Source organism: Pomacea canaliculata, linkage group LG4 (assembly GCF_003073045.1).
Source record: "Pomacea canaliculata isolate SZHN2017 linkage group LG4, ASM307304v1, whole genome shotgun sequence".
Taxonomy (NCBI): Eukaryota; Metazoa; Mollusca; class Gastropoda; order Architaenioglossa; family Ampullariidae; genus Pomacea; species Pomacea canaliculata.
The window spans coordinates 28,034,384-28,051,653 of NC_037593.1; the positions used below are offsets into that span (position 1 = coordinate 28,034,384).

Consider the following 17,270-nt stretch of genomic DNA (forward strand, 5'->3'; position numbering starts at 1 on the left):
TGAACAGAGGTGAGGGAAACTTGAGAACCCGAAGAAAACCCTCGGCGGCGACTTTTCTTTTACACTGACTTCTGCAAGGTACGTGTACACCATCCTTTCATTTGTTGTCTTATGACGACCAATAAAAATGCAGTTCAAGTTTATTTTGCATACTTTCATTCGTTTTTATTAATAACAACAATATTATTAATCTTATTAACATTTAAGCTAAGAGTTACTGATGTTTTATGCAATACATTCAATTGATCATGTAATCCTATTACAATTTCTGACATCAATACAATATCATTTGTAAATAAAAAAGCTAATAAATATTTTCTAGCTCACTAGTGAAAAGCGAGAAAATAAAAGGGTTACACATATCTCTTTGATTAACCTCCTTTGTACACTCAATATAACCCCCACATTTAACACATGCTTTAACCGATTTGTGCATATTTTGTATTTATGATTTTTTCACCTATACCGTGTTTGCACAACCAACTGTCTTGCAAGTAGCTTAGCTGGTGAGATTTTGCCGAAGCTGATAGAGAGAAAAGTGAGTAGTTTTCAGCGAAAACTTTGCTGGTTTCATTTTTCACTTTAAAAAAAGTGTTCTGGAGAACTTATTTGTTTGTGTGTTTGTGTGTGCTTTCTTTAAAATTTGTTAGTCCAGCATGATTAAAAGAGATTAAGGGCTTTGTACTCTGGGTTAGGTTTAGGGTTTGGGTTCAGGTTTCGTTGTCGGCCTTTATTTTTGGACAGAATGACTGAGCAGCAAAGCGGTTAAGTTCAAGGTTTGTTAAGCTGGTAACAAAGTTTGGCCATTCGAGCATGAGTGTAACAGGTCAGTCCCCAAGTCAGGGTTGAAAAAAAAAAATCGAATGTAAATTTGCACTGTGAACAAGCTTTAATCCAGAGAAAAGTGCATGTACCACGTGATGAGATGTGAACCAACGACGGTGAACGACCTTTACTTACGATCCTGTCTGCAAGCAAGAGTGAGAGACGATAGGCATTGCCCTTACAAAAATAGCTGGTCCTGAAAAAAGTGAGGTCTGTAATGTACTTTCATTCAAAAACGAACTCGTATTACTGGACTGCTGGCAGACGATTTTTTTTTTTAACTGTTAACTACTAAAACGAGGCAGGAGTGTACAAAGCTTCCGGTTTAGTAACATTCATTGTTTAGGCTCGCCGAGACTAGCATCGGAGAACTCCACAAGAGGCTAAGCGTTGGTCTCGGCAGACAGACAACAATCCACCTGTACACGTCCGTGGTCAGACAAGCAAGCGCGTACGAAAATAAATCAGGTCGCCCCCAAGCGCCATTACTCGGGACAAAATTGTTTAGACTGGCAACTATCCGGAAATTGCACTTTCTCTAATCGTGTTCGTAAATAAGCGGCGCTCGTGCAGACCCCTTGAAGTGCCTTGAACTCCAAACGCTGCCGACCGGATCGGACTTGTAACCAGCATGCACTGCAACAACATGGCGACCGCCTAACAACGCCGCACATTCCAACGCCATATTGATCGTTCATTGGTTTTCTGTCACTCGATGGCGGCAACTCGCATTTTCACTCGCTCTCTTTTATCGTCGTCTGAGCACCTGAAGGTCATTCTCCTCTCGAGGTGTCTGTCATTGTTCCGTTATCCATCTCCCCTCCCCCACCAGTGACGTCATACCGTGTATCATTGCGCAAGCGCGGAACACTTTCACCCGCGGAAGGAGTCGTGGAAGAAAGTCGGTTGACAGTTAATAGATTTATTTCTTCAATAACATTAATTAAGAGGTGAATGCTGGCCAGCTGTCACGGACATTGACGACCCAACGATCGGCTTCTCGAAGACTCGTCTGGAAGCTGAAACACGGAATATTTTATTTATTGAATGCTTGATTGATTTTTGAGGATGTCGGTTAACACACGTCTCTCTTGATACAGAAAGTGCAATTATCCACATCTGTTTTATTTGTAGACTTTGTTCATGATGATGTAACTTTGTAACATATACATATATATGTATAGCCATCGCCAAAATGCTAATTAAGGTTAAACTGCGAATAAAACTAAAATAAATCAAGTGATTATAGACAGTAAAACGGAGAAAGGGTAGATTAGTGGGACAAGGAAACTTAGGGAAGTGCTGTTTGTTGATTAGTTGATCAACAACTGTCTTCACAGAGTAAACATCTTAGCGTGTTGTTGTATTTTACATAGAGATTTTAATCCGTGCTCTATGAAACTCACGGGTGCTGTGTTCGAGAAGGTGAACAAGAGGGATATCTTCCCCGTGATCGGAGATTTCAATCCCGATAAGATGAAATGTAACCAGACCTTAATGCCGTCTGCCGAGACGGTTTTTGTCAAGCATCAACATGGCAAATGCGAGAGCACACCCGAGTGCAGATATCGGTGGTGACTACAGCCTCGACCAGCCTCTTCCCCACTATATTTGAACAACTCTGCTGGGATGTTGTCGACCCTGGAGACTTTCCACTCTTCATGGTACGAATGGCCTCATCGGCCTCTCCCTGTAAGACCTGCAGAGCTTGAGGTTCTGAGTCCGTGACCATATCGTCGTTGAGCATGTTCGGGTCCGTCTCAAGCTCGATGTTGTATAATCAAAGCAATATTCTGTTCATCGGTCTAGTACAGCCTTCTCCTCCGTGAGGAGGTTGCCAGCGCTGTCTGAGATGACAGATGACTTGTGCTGCTGACCTTTACTCCACAATCTGCACATCTCTATTCGATGCAAGCTTCTTTGGCTGCATTCATCCTTTTCTTGATCGCGCGATTGACCTTGCGATATTCGACCGCTGTTTAGGGATTGCTCTCTGACTTTAGCTCTCGTCTTCGATCACAGAGGCGACGAACTTCCGTGACCCAGGGTTGTTTCTTCTCCCATGACCGCCCCTTTACCTGTTCCGTCTGTTTCACTTGACCTGAGAGGTTGTCCACGTTACATTAAACCAGGGCGGAGAATTTGCCTCTGTGTCCGAAAGAGCCTGGCCACTACTGGGTCTCTCAGCAGTTGCGTAGCGGACATTCGTCGAAGCAACGGCGAGATTGGAAAAAATATAGGACAACGGAGTATCAGCTTCAAGAACAACCTCAAGCTATACAAGTCCCTGGTCGGTCCTATTTTGCTGCACGGCTGCGAAACTTGGACCCTGCCGACTGATGCAGAGACAAAGATTCAAGCATTCAAGATGAAGTGCCTTCGGAGACTGCTCTGTATTTCATGGTTTGCTTCGAGCATGTCGTTCGACATGACACATTACCGAAGACAGTCCCCCAGAGATGGGTGGATGGAGGACGTCGATGAAGCAAGCAGAAAAAAAGTTAGCTAACATCAAGGACAGGCTCCGAGTTGGATGACCTACTGCAAGAGTCACAAACTAGGCTCGACTAGCGCCTACATCAAATTTCCTCAAACTCATGATGTTATCACAACGACAGGAAACAAGAGAGAAAGAGAGATCTTACATTTAGATAGTGCTGGAACAGATTGTTTACTTCTTGACGAGATATAAAAACTTTGATTTGAAGAATTGTGTAGGAAAATGTCTCTCACGCCACAATGATAATACTGTCATATGCCGTTGATAAAGATCAAAGAAAAACAACAGGAATTTTCCTCTACACGTGCATGTCTTGAGTTACAATCCAGTTCCTGTAATGCTGATACAGATACTTTCACAAAGTTCTCCACTGTCGAGAAGAAACCGGAAGTCATGTTCTCCTCACCAACCAATCACCTCGCAGGAAGTTTTCCTCGTGCGCTGTCGAAACTGAATCGGGTGTATTACTCAACTTTTTATGTATGTCTTATGTGCAACACTAAATCCTACTTGAAACTAAATATTCCAGAACGACTTTGCAGTACTCCTGTCGCTGAAATGACAAGATTCTGTGAATATATCTGCGTTATCACTCAGGCGAACCGCTGGTGACCACCTGCCCCACACTTCACGCACAGGAGAGTTCACGGTCTCCATCCGGCCCAGCAATGGCAGCGGCTGCTCCTCCTCGTCTGCACTCGCAGAATGATACGATTAAAAGACAGAGCGCCAGGTCTGCCTTAGAAATCTTACTTCAGATGGGATTTCCCAAGCAGAGATGGTGCGTGTTTATTTTATTTTTTTACGTTTTATATCTTTAGACAGTGATGTTCGGCTCTTAGTATGACACTTCAGGGATTGTCAGATGTGTCACTGCAACATCGAAAGAAAATGACACAGTGCTGATGACTGGATTAGTCATAGTCTGGGTCTTGAGTGTGGCAGGAGCTATTTTATACTTCCTTATGCATACCTTGTGAACACACGTAAGCGATGATTTCGGCTGGTTTAGGTCGTTGGCTAAAGTCGTAGAGACGTACTGTCGAGGTGATTATGAGGTGGTAATCACAACAGTTTATTTTTTATCTAAAAAAAATACGAAAATAGTTTTGAATGAAACTAAGGGGAACGACTCGTGAACTTGTTTGGAGTTTTTGTTTGTATAGCTTTTTGAAAATTTGTTTCATATCATATGGATTACGCATGCAAGGGTTTGTTTACATAACACCAAAGCACCGCTTGAAGGAAGATAATGATGAAGATGTTGATAAACTGTATGGTTAAAACACAGCTATGCCTTGCTGCTTTTGATTTACCTTTTTTTTCTAGTCAGTAATTTCTGGGTATTTTGATGTCAGACATCCACATAACTAATATTTCAGTGTGAAGGCCTTGGCAGCCACAGGAGACAGAGGAGTGCAGCTGGCCTTAGACTGGTAAATCCTGCTATAGTTTATTGATCTTCTTGGGCAAAGTAGAGGTCATAAATTAATCATACACATTCAGGTACTGATGATGTAACATCTCAGAATTGATATATGTATTGCTGATGTAAGGACTTTAAGGGTAAATTAGTGAGAGTTTCTAGAGAGGGGAAGAGGTAGAAAGAGAATGCTGGACAAACTTGATTTTTGCTTGTTTTACAGATTATTTGTAATGATTAATTGGCAAGAGTTAAGAAATTTGGTAAAGGAGAAAGTGGAGAAATCTGCAAGTTTATTTGACAACCTTGTGATTATAAGTAGGTTTCAAACTTGTAAACTCTTTAACACTTATAGCACGATGAGCCACGATCATGGCTTTGCCGAGGAAGCACGGGGAAGGCAATTTTCTTTACTTTTATTGCAAAGTTCAAGCTTTCTCCTTACCAAAAATGTATAGCTTTCTCAGTCTAATGTTTCACTGAGAGCAGCAAACCACCAGCTGTTGTCTTCACAGTCTTCAGTTATTAGCCAGTCTTATACTTTTATGCAGTGTTTAGAGGATTAAACTAGTTTAGATTACAAAAAACTTGTTCATTTTAGGTAGCCAAGCTTCCACAAAAATGTGTGTATGAAACAATTGTACAGGCTGCTGTCACATGTGAATGATCCAACACTGGACCAAGATATCCCACGAGAGTACATCCTCTATTTGTGTCCTGTGGGTAAGCTGCAGGAAGGATTGGCAACTTTTTGGGAGAAGTCGTTAGCCACCTTTGGCTGGAACAGTGCACACAACTTCTTCCCTCATATGACCCTGTGCTCATTCTTTAAGGTGTGTAATTTTTTTTTAAATCTAGAAATTATTAAAATGTAGGGAGGTGAAAATTATAGTATAGAATGTCATATTCAGTATTTGATATTTTTTAGTTTCTTAAAATATGGTGGTCATATTTTAAGGCGGGTATGTTCAAGGTTTGCGTGGAAGGGACTAAAGATTCTTGCTACTTCTTTTTCAAGACAAAACATGTCTTTGTGAAAATAACACTAATCTCTTTTCAATGGCTGTCCACAGTCATCATTCACAAGCTTTGAAAAGTTCAGAATTCAGCTGCTTGTCTTGTTTTCTGGACTCTAAATCTGAGCATGTCACACCACTTCTTCACTCTCTTCATTGGCTACCTATGAAAGCTAGAATAGACTACAGGCTCTCAACTCTATGCCACGGATTCTTTGATGGGTACTTCCCTGTCTACTTTCTTGTCTGCCTACACTTCTGCTCGAAACCTTTGCTTCATGTCCATCATTCTATCCCTCATTCTCACAAAGATAGTCACATAAAAAATGGATCTTCTTCCTCTGTGCTTTTAAGCATTGGAGCTCTCTTCCACATCACATTTTCCCCTCTGACTACTAGGCTACATTCAAACGTTCTCTGAAAACATATTTGTTCACTAAATACTATCCTTGAATGACTGTCCTGAATTCCTATTGCAATATTGTCTGCCATGTGCACCATTATGTATCTACTCCATCCCTACACTGTTTATAGTCCCTATATCCCTTTATACCTTTCTGCATTGCATTATGTTCTACTCTTGTACTTCATCTTTATGTTGTTCAGTGTGCCTATATGTATCTCACCTTTCATTTTCTGTTACCTAATGTTCAAATGTTTTTTTTTCATCCTTACTGGTCAGCACAGAGAGTGTGACCTATCTGGGTTGTGACACTGTGTAATACAAGTGCACAAATTAGTATTATTGTCAAAGATATAAGCCAAATATATGTGATGAGTTTTGTCAAATTTTTACATGATGTTTGTATAAAAGTTTATATTTATCCATATGGAGAGTTGTGTCCCTTTGCTTAACCAGCTTGAGTGGGGTGCTCCCTTTCTTTTTTTAAATTTTTGTTTTTAATCTCATCTGATGTCTTTACTGTGGAATTTATGCTAGTTTTTGTATTAAAGTGTCTGCCATTGTGTTTGGAATGTGAATGCCCTTTTATCTTGGTGACTTCAGTTCCTTTTTATGGGAAGATTTCACAATTGAGATGGTTCCACAGACTTTAGTTCCTTGCGAACTGTGTTGATCAGTGGACACATCCATTTTCTTATCTTTTTTATATCTAATTTGATTTCTTTTACAGCTTGTTGCTCGGTAGAGGAGTAGCCTGTATCAAGTGCTTATTTGCTGTAAATAATATTTGTTTGGTTAAAAAGGCCCTTCAGCATTATAAAATCAGCTTGTGCTTGTTACCTTGGCAACAGGTGGAGGACAAAAAACTGTCTGCACTGGAACACTGTCTGGCAGCTCTTAAGGATGATCTGCAGAAGGCTCCAGGAAAGCTTCAGCTTGATCTGTTCTCACAAAAAGGCTTCATTGGGCTTATGGTGGCTGGCCTTTATGACAACTTTCTGGAAGGGATTGTGTCCAAGTTTGCAGGACTGGTTAAGGCTGAAGGTATGCTAGCGTATATAATACAGTAGCTATCACAATTTGTCTTCTAGCTGAATGTTTGATGATGATGAAGGCTTTTTCAGAAATGAAGATTTTGATGCAGGCATTTCAGATTCAGTAGCTACATAGCTGCTACTAGACTAGTTACTGATGTAGGCCAGTTCTTTTTGTTTTTTTAATAGGCTATTTTTCTGTCTCATTTTTTATAGAACTGAGAGCAGTTGCTTTTTTTCCATTCTGTTTCCTTTTTTTATTTTACTTACCTTTCATTGTTTCATTATAATTAATAGTTACAAACCAGAAAAAAATGATCATAAAACCAATTAATATAGAACGAAATAAGAGAACGCACATGTGCCACATATATTAGACAATATTTAATATAAAATTAGGAGGTTATAAATTGTGAAAAATTATGTCTTCTGATTTGTAGATATTAGGATTCTCTAGGTTTTCTTTTCGTGTCCATTTTCACAGGCATAGTCAACAATGGGCCCAAGAAACAGCTGCATATAACCCTCGCCCACCAGCATGCCTCTGAACATCATCCTCGTTTGGAGAAGCTTGCTCATGAAATTGATCTTAATGCCGATGTACGGTGGGACCTGAGACTGTACTCTCGTGACCCTCGCCTGGCTACTTCTGAGGTTTGTTGGCTTTGGTGACATGTTTGTAAATATATGCATGTTTATGTGTGGGTATAAATATATGTTTTGGGCAGGCATAGTGGTGTCAGTGATAAACAGAAACCTTGAAAAAAACTTTAAGGTCATGCAGTAGAGGATGCATGCTTAGTGTTTATAGAAAGAGAAGTGCAGATTCATGTACATTTATGTCAGCACTATCGTCTGTGAAGGTACGCAAGGTTGTTAAGGCCTATTCGCCAGATCAGGATGATGAGTTGGAATTGATCGAGGGCGACTACCTATTTTTGACACCTGGTCAGAACAGTCCCGATGGCTGGTACACAGGAACATCTTGGCTGACTGGAGGTACTGGTGTCTTCCCATATATCTTCACACAACGCACATCGGAAACTTGGCTATGGGCACTGCACAGGTGAAAGTGCTGAGAAATGCTGGCATGCATTTATGCTTTTGTATTTCCTATTAAAACTTCTGTCTGCTGTATCAGGAAAAGGCTTGGTAGCCTTTGAATTCAGAAATATCTCTGGGAGCATGACTAAACATATAACAGCAGCTTTTTTTCTGAGGTAAGTTGGGATGGGTAGATTTTTTTGTTCTTTTGGTTGAATAACTAACTGAATTATACCTGAGGTAGATTTTTTCCTCTTTTTTTAGCCTTCATCTCTTATTTCCTTTTTTTTTCCACATCCATTGTATTTCCCCCACCATTGAAATTTAAAAAAAGGCATCCATCAAATTATTGCTTTTTAAGCTGAGATCAACCCTTATATGAGCTTGCGTCATTAGTTTTGTCTGACTTTGTTGTTACAGGTCTCTTCCAGTGTCAGAGGAAGCAGTAGCAACCAATGGTGTGGCCAGTGGTGGGGATGGTGACTACGACAATATCTGGCAGTCAGATGAGCTTTATGCAAAAGTGAGTGACAGCAGCCACAGAATCATGGGCAGTTTTTAATTATACTGACATGCCAGCAGGTTACAGGTGGAATCCTGCTGTCACGTTTTGTGTTTAATAACTGAAACGGTTTCGACCCATCTTCTTCTTCTTTTCATTGCAGTTGATATTTTGAGAGTTATTATGGTAGTATTTTTATGTTATCTTCCATTGCTGCAAGGTTTTCTGTTCTTGTATTAACTTTTTTTTTAAGTATGTGTATTGTTCTGCTGCATTCTTTCAAAAAGTTGCAGAACACTTCAACATTCTTCAAGTGAAATTAATTCATAGGATACAAGGTGCAAAAGGGAAATTGACAAGCATGGGCATAGATGAGATTTTTGATCAAGATAATATTCAACATATAATTTGGAAATATATGACTGAAGATTCTGGAAAGACCTTTGTAATTTTTTTTTTTTTTTTGGTAATTTTTTATTAAGCTCTGTGTGTCAACAAATTTTCATACCCCAGATTCTGAATGTTATCTTTTTAAACTGCTGTGTCACTGTAATTTCCTTTTCAAACATGAGTTATGTCAGAGACGCTGTTTTTGATCACACTTTCACTCGCTACACGCACGCGTCCCCTTGCGTGTTCTTTCAATCACATATCACAAAGATCTGTCGTGGGCAACAAAACTTTAAATCAATCAACATTAACTAAATATATACAAAGTCCGTAGGTCTTCCACACAAAACTGTCGTATGTTTTGAATAGATCGTTAGTCTTAGTTACACCCAAAATGAAATCCTCCTTGAATTGCACATACGCAAGTTCCCCAAAACGGACAATCCATTCACTCTAGTCTTAGTTACTCACACCCAAAATGAAATCCTCCTTGAATTGCACATACGCAAGGTCCCCAAAACGGACAATCCATTCACTCTGTCCGCTACTCGTCCTTTCTCCCAACTGTCTCTGTATCCACACGTACAGTCAGACAGCTCCTCAGTTTTCCGTCCGTCCTCTCTCTCCAAAAATCTCCGTCCGCTTCTCATCACCTCTCCGGCGGTTACTTTGGGATTCCACACTCCCAACGAGTCCCTTCGTAGTTCCTTGACTGGGCAAGCAACTAATTTACTTATTACCGGTCCTTGTACCCACACGTACAGTCCGACACTTTCACGCCTGTCCTTTCTATATCTCGTCTCCCGTCGTCTGCTTCGTCCAAAAATTTTCACTCTCCCCACAATCTAAAACTACGTCATAAAATGACGTCGTGTTCTGACGCTAAACACGACGCAACCAAAAACACTCGCCGATACTGGTAAGGGCAATAATCTCTGACAAACAAAAGACAGGGGCAACAACCCCTTGTTCCTAACAGACGGGTCCGTGACAAGTTACAAGAGAAATGTGCAGAGTGATTATGTGTGACAGGTGTACAGAAAGAAAAAGAGCCAGGACAATACGGGCAGCCCCATCATTGCCTCTGCACCACCGCTCAAGCAGATGGAGGTTATAGAAAAGAAGCCTCTTAGCATCCTTGTCATGCGTCATGGCGAGCGCTGTGACTTTACCTTTGCCAGGGGATGGTGTGAAAAATGTTTTGATTCCAAAGGTAGTATGCTTACATTTTAGTTGCTATCTGCATCTTGCATGCGACACTTGTTATGTTTAAATTGAGTGGCTCCAGTTAAGTCTTCGTGCATCTAGTACTGGCTCTAGACTTTGTCTGATCTATTCAGGAAATACGAGTGACTGTGATGAGGCATAATTAGCCTCTTGTTTTAAATATTCTTGGAAGATGGGGATCATTGTATTCTTGGATGCAGATAGCCGCAAGATAGCATGAGATTTTGGGACTTTTGTTTTGTCTCTTGGAAAATAAAGATCACTAAAAAAATTTCCTAACTTTTAATCATCAGCTACTTGTTAAAATATTTGTGAAAAATGGGGTCATTATATTGATGAATGCAGTTAGACAATAGCTGCAACAACAACAAATCCTGCTGGTGATGGGGGCCGCTTTTTTCCACTTCTCATTTCCTTGTGCTGTTCACTGGACAAGGCAGCAGATGTTAGCTGTGAATTTGCAAATGAAAATCAGGTGTCTGCTTGTAATAGGGAAATGTCTTGAGGATGACTCTGAATGACCTAAGGAGAAAGTGTTTAGGGGAAGGAGGAAGTGGGTTTGTGAGCAGAGGTGTTGAGGATGGGTCAGCATAAAATACTAGCTTAAGAAGTGTGTATATATATATATATGTGAGATATAGATAGAGAGAATGTAAGTCTATTATTTCTGTTGTTGTGGATGTGCTGGCTACTCACAACAGAAAGAAAGAACCCTTGTGATAATATCCTTCTGTGTATAATTTCTCCTGTAGGAAACTACACACGTTACAACCTCAATCTGCCACGCAGAATGGTGCCCCGCAAAAGTTTTAAGGAGTTTGAACAAGATGCACCACTCACAGAGATTGGGCGATGTGAGGCAAGACTTACAGGTGAGCCAGTGTTCTTCTGGAGCTGAAGCTTTTAAAATGTGAGAGCACCACAAAAATTGCTTCCCTTTTGTCTTTTGTTGATGTTTCATCTTATAAGGGAGCATGGAAGTCTAACTGTATTTGAATTGCACAGAAGATTTTCTAAGACTTCAAAGTCTTTCTTGGTCTTCCAGACTGAGATCAGTTTGTGAGGATGATTTTTTTTTTTTGCTGCTAATTTCCTTTTTCGACATCGGAACCACATGGGCCCAACTGAAGGGGGCTGCCCCAAACCGGGTCTGCTGGCGAGGTGCTGTTGGGCCCTATGCTCCTCAAAGGAGAATAAACTAAACTAATTTCCTTTTTCAGGGGAAGCTCTGAGAGATAGTGGTGTAACCATTAGCTATGTCTACGCATCTCCTGCTTTGCGATGTGTGCAGACAGCACAAGAGGTGCTGAGAGGTCTGTTACATATGCTTCTTCTGCACTAAAGGTTCTTCTGGAAAATGACCAGTTTAAGGCAGTTAGAAGGAAAATAAACTTGACTTTAGGAGACAGCCACAGGCAAAAATTAGTGGCAAGCAAAGGCTGGAAATCCTCAGTTCATGGTACATCTGTTGTGTAAAAATAAGAGCAGTAAGATGATTTGTCATTGCAGAATATGATGTCATCTGACTAGAACAGTATTTGGGTCATTGGCAGGTGAGGTGCTGGTAAAGACTGCATTTATCTCAGGGCTGTTTATTTATGCGAGAGTGGGGAACAACAATGTAAGATTTGTAAGGTGAAATGGCATGCTAGTTTCCTTGAAAGGTAACTGATGACTGAAGACTGAATTTTGAAAATGATTTAAATAAAAGAAAGCATGAACATGTTGGATGCCATACACAGTTTGCCTTCCTTTTCTACAGGTGCTGGATACACCTGTCAGTTGTGCATTGAGCCAACAGTTTTTGAGTGGTGTGGGTGGTACAAGGCAGGGCTGCCCCCGTGGATGCCACCTGAGCAGCTTGCTGCAGCAGGGTTTTCCGTAAACACAAGTTACGTCCCTTTCATTGCTGCTCGTAACTTAAACCTAGCCGAGAATGTAGAAGAATACTACAATCGATGCACCAGTTTCAGCCGCCATGTGGCTCGCAAACATGAGAGTGAAGGTGGGTGATGGATGTGTATTCTTTATTCAGTCAGAATCCTTTGTCAATAGTTCGACATTTGTGAACGGTACACTCTGCTCTATTTAAAAAAATTATTCAGGTATAGCAGATAAAAATTCAAAAATGAGATTCACAGTTTATTATCCCTGTCCTTCGGATGTGCAGTTTACCCCTAGATCCACAGACACACTCAGGGGACTAAAGAACATTATTTAGAAGATAGTATTAGGGTTTTTGAAACACAGGATTATACAAAGTGTACAAGTTGTTCACTTTATATTTAACAATGTTAGTCACAAACAAATGAATCAAAGATAGAGTTGAAAAAAATACATTCAAGGTTTATGGCACTTTCCTGTTCATTAGTTATTCTGATAGTTCATGCCTACAGTTAAGTTTTTTTAAATATTTTATTTATTATAGTTAAAAAAGAAATTAAATTTATTTTATACTTTGCATTCTATTCTACACCACCAGGTGGAGGTGTTCTGATTGTGGGCCATGCAGGAAGCCTTGATGCATGTTTACGGCAGCTCTGTGGTAAGAACGCACGCACCAACAACGAGTTCCGCGAAATCTTGAACCAATTTCCCTATTGCTGTCTGGCTGTTGCTCTTCAAGACCCAAACAGCAAACGCTGGGCTCTAACAGAACCACCAGTATCACCGTTAACTCATACTCAAAACAAACTTTTCAACTGGAAAATATTACAGTGATCACAAGAGAGCCTGTCAAACAAAGAGCAACAAGGAAAGAAAGAAAAGGCCCTGATATCACCAGTGATAGCACTAGGTGCAGTAGGAATATGGAATGTGTCCTTAGCCTGCAAAAGCAGTTTCCAAAAAATTATCATGGAGGCTTAGTGGGCACATAGGGAAGCTAAGATTGTCAGATGTAAAACATAAGAATTGACTCAAAAAGGCATCTGTGATTATAATGCTGTAGATTGCAATATCCTGGAGGCTGCTTTATCATGCTGTCCCAGGGAATGTAAGAAGTGTTTACTCCCAGACCTGAAATTTTATTCACCTTACCTGGTGATCGTCTGGACTGTCAGCTTGGGTTTGCACCATGCAGAGCTGTGCATGCAAATGTCAATGCAAAATAACAAATGGACCATGTGGGGTGAACAAAATATATAGATGCATGTCATGAAGGACAGACACAAGCAGTGTCTGCAAGCTGATGTGATGTGTCTTTGAATTTACGATCACAAATTTTTCACAAAAAAAAAAAAAAATGAGAACATGAAGAAAACGAGAAGAAATGAAAATAAATAAGTACAGTTGATAACAGGACTGTGAACTGTGGATGATAGCAGGAGATTTTGGCAACTTCAGCCACAACTTCAGAGGTGATGACAAGCCCGCACAGTGTTCCTGAGGGCATCATGCTTGCAACATGGCAACAGGATCACTAGTGTCGGTGGGAGGCAAAGGGAAATGTAGCCTCGAATCACTTTAAAATAAAGATTTTACAGAGTTCCTTCATATCTCCTGGTCACTTTCAGCTGCAGCCTTTCTTTTTTTCCGAGCTACATTGCCATAGTACAGACTGTTGCTCAGTTACTGCTGTCTGCATGCAAAGAGGTTTGGAAAAAATGTAGGTGTTAGTTTTCAGAAGACGAGTGCACTGTTGGGCTCCTCGGCTTAATGTTAAAGAGTATTAAATAGGCTTATAGTGCTGGAATCTACTGTCAGTGGGTTTTTATAGTATGTAACTATTGGTCAGAAAGATGTTCTTGTCATTGACATCTAAACTATAGCATTTATTTTTGTACTTCGAGCTACTTAGCGCCCACAAGAGAGATGTTCTTAATATTTAAAAAATTTTACAAATTCACAAGCTGGTTGGGGGTCTTAGTGCCACGAACTGACAACGAGATCTTGGCTTCTAGATCCTGCTGTCTGATAGTCACTGCATTATGATAAAGCCACGATCTGGCTAGGAGATCCTGTGATACTCTTGTGAGAAATAAGATTCCTGTGCATGCAGAGATATACACATACAAGCATAAATATACTCAAATATAAAACTGCACGTTGTGTTCAGAATTTTTCAGATATACCCTTTGGGAAGATCATAATATGTGTGTATTGCGTGTGTGCAGAGAGAGAAAGTGTGAGTTTTTTTAAAGTTATGAGGTAAAAAATAAATTAATGATGTTTTAAGCAAATGTCTTCTGAAACATGGTTTTTTTTCCCCCTTCAGTACACTTCAGATTTCTTTGCTGCTCAGTTTTTTCATGTGCTTTTATAATGTGGCTGTTGACAGGATCAGAGCTAAATGATCTGTCTATTGACAGCCTGTTGTTTCAAGTTTTATCTTATGCTTATTTTATTTGTCCAAATGTCTTATGAATGCACAGTCTTATCCCTTGCTTTATAACCAGGCTGTTACCAGCATGTTGTATTATAACTTCATGTGTCATTGCGTATCTTTGTGACTTGTTTTGCGTGCATTTAAAGCACAACTGTCTGATGTGAACAATTGCTGGTGGTGGTGTGAATGTAGAATTCATAACATACTAGCTTTTTAATGAGTCACGAAGCTTACAATGTGACTTATTCATGAAGAAAGTTGACAACCAGTGGTTGGGTGGGGAAATCCTAAGAAGTAGAACTTGAAAATTATTTTTGGATAAAATTAACGAAAACCACTTTATTCTCAAGTCATAATTTAAATCATGTCTCAGTTTTTGAAGCAACAAATTTTGATGACAAATGTTAAATTCTGCTTTAATGCAGTAACAAGAATTTCTTTACAACTTTAAAATTTACACTGGCAGCATGTTTGCTGACAATTGATGAATGATTTTGTTGTTGTTGTTGTTAAAGCTCATTTTTGTGGAAGACAAACATACTTGTTGACTTGCTTACCCTGTGACCTCCTGTGACTTTGTGATTCGCTTACCTCGTGACTTGCCTTCTTGCTTGTAAAGTGGTGGGCATGTATATGGCAGCTTGGATAAAGGTACAGCAATCTGTACAGCAGTATATTACTGTGGTTTGCCTGCATTCCAGAAACAAAATACAGTTTACTATGGATCTCTTTACTGTCTCCTAACATTGATGTTTCACATGTACTTCCTGTTCTGTTAAAACAAAGGCTGTTGTGTACCAAGTTTTATTTATTTGAAATTCAAAGTTTTGTGAAGTTGCAGTTGTTTTCTTTTGTTATTCTTTAAGTATTGCAAACCTAAATATTTTTAAGCATTTTTGCTTTTAATAAGAATCTGGCTAGCTCACAGTGCTCCACTTTCCCTAAACTGTTGCTTTGCAAAGAGAGTGAGATTTTGCTGACGAATGTGATCCACTGACATTGTGTCATTATTCTGTGCCATCTTACATGATGACCTTTACACACTTTCTCACTTGATCCATGAAAACGGATTATCAGTGTAACATTTTGTTGTTGCTGTCACTATTACTGCAAGTGTTATCTACTATGGATACTTGAAAAGTATATCTGAATAGGAAGACCACATCCTGTGAAAATGGTGCTAGAGTTTTGTCTAGTCTTTCTTTTAATATGGAACTGCATTAAAAAAAAAATTGTGTAGATATTGTAAAACGGGCTTTTTTGTTTTTATTTCGCATAAATATCAAATATTTTTAATATATGACAAAATATTTTTACTGTACATGTACTGGAAGTTATAAGGCTTGAAGGTTTTCAGGCTGACTTCCTGTGTCTAATGGTTTTATGTTCCTTCTTCCTGATTTCATTTCCTCCTTATTTTTTGATGAGCTGATAAAAATATGGAGTAGTTCAGCAGATGTGACAGATCTGTATCTTTTAAGCACCGAACAAGTTTAAAAACACTCTGTGAATGTACTGCACATTTTGGATTGCAAGTGAAGGCTAATGCATGACAGAAGCATTGTTGTATAATGTGTGAGAAACGCAGCCACATCTCGCATTGTCTTTACACAGCACAGTTGGCTACTCACAGAATTGTGGATGTGTGATATCATAGGTATTACTGTGCTTTGACTCCAGAGAGAGCAATTGCAATAACAAATAGTTATGTATCAGTATGATTGTTCCGACTCTGCAAGACTCATTTTTAAGAAATATATGTGCAAAGAGCACCGATTGGCTGTCATCATTTTATGATCTTTTTTAGCATGCAGAAGAATGTATGAACGTATGGGAATGGTGGCAGCATGCACTTACACCAAAGTTCTGTTGGTGGTTGTCCAGTAATGGTGCGATGACAGTATCGCTGCACACTTTACCGATGGAAAGCAGCTTGTGCAATCCTTGCTATTAATTATTTTAATGGACAGTTATGGTATAGTTTAGTTAGTGTAGTCCTTGCTACTTCCTGAGGAACATAGGGCCGCAAAAACATCTCTCAGGCAGACCTAATTTTGGGCAGTTCCCATCACTTGGGCCCATGTGGTTCGAGCATTCTTTGTCTCGCTCAGTTCTTTTCCAAGTCTGCTTTTGCCTCCGAACTCTCCTCTTCCCCTGAGGGTTCCAGTCAATCCCAATAGTATATTTAAAAAAAATAATTTTGCCATTATTGCCACTATAGTTTGAGCAGTTAAGATTTGAAATAGCATAGTAGGTTATACAGTCAGTTTATGCAAATTCCTCAAGCAATTCTTCCTCTGAGGTGAAAGATTTTCTTCTCAATTTTAAGATCTAGTGTTTGCCTAAGTGTCTCCGCTTATTTGCACACCACAGTCCAATCATGGAAATGGCAATGGTTGGAAAACAAGCCTGGCGTGCGCACCTGGTGGTGCCGTGCTACTTGTCAGGTAGTAGCGACGATCCCGAGTGGGACTGTAGCCCACTTAACCAAGGGAAATCACTGGTGCAGCCCTCAGCAATTTCTTTTTAAAGACTAATTACTTCCCTTGCACCAAAAAAAAAAGCTCGAGAGCTTTTGA

At 39.8% G+C, this 17,270-nt stretch overlaps 1 protein-coding gene across 2 annotated transcripts; it reads left to right on the forward strand.

Moving 5' to 3' along the window:
* The first annotated feature begins 3,777 nt into the window (after nt 1–3,777).
* LOC112562141 (protein UBASH3A homolog) lies at nt 3,778–16,477 on the forward strand. 2 transcript variants are annotated; one of them, XM_025235193.1, is made up of 12 exons: nt 3,778–4,106; nt 4,708–4,761; nt 5,395–5,581; nt 7,019–7,211; nt 7,686–7,855; nt 8,065–8,267; nt 8,666–8,768; nt 10,170–10,350; nt 11,117–11,236; nt 11,585–11,677; nt 12,127–12,369; nt 12,847–16,477. In XM_025235193.1, exons 1-12 carry the CDS (start codon nt 3,994–3,996, stop codon nt 13,083–13,085), a joined length of 1,899 nt encoding a protein of 632 aa, XP_025090978.1. In that variant the 5' UTR covers nt 3,778–3,993; the 3' UTR covers nt 13,086–16,477. The 2 variants fall into 2 exon arrangements, with proteins under 2 accessions (XP_025090978.1, XP_025090980.1); XM_025235195.1 differs by lacking the exon at nt 3,778–4,106 and adding an exon at nt 4,364–4,383.
* Nucleotides 16,478–17,270: the final 793 nt, after the last annotated feature.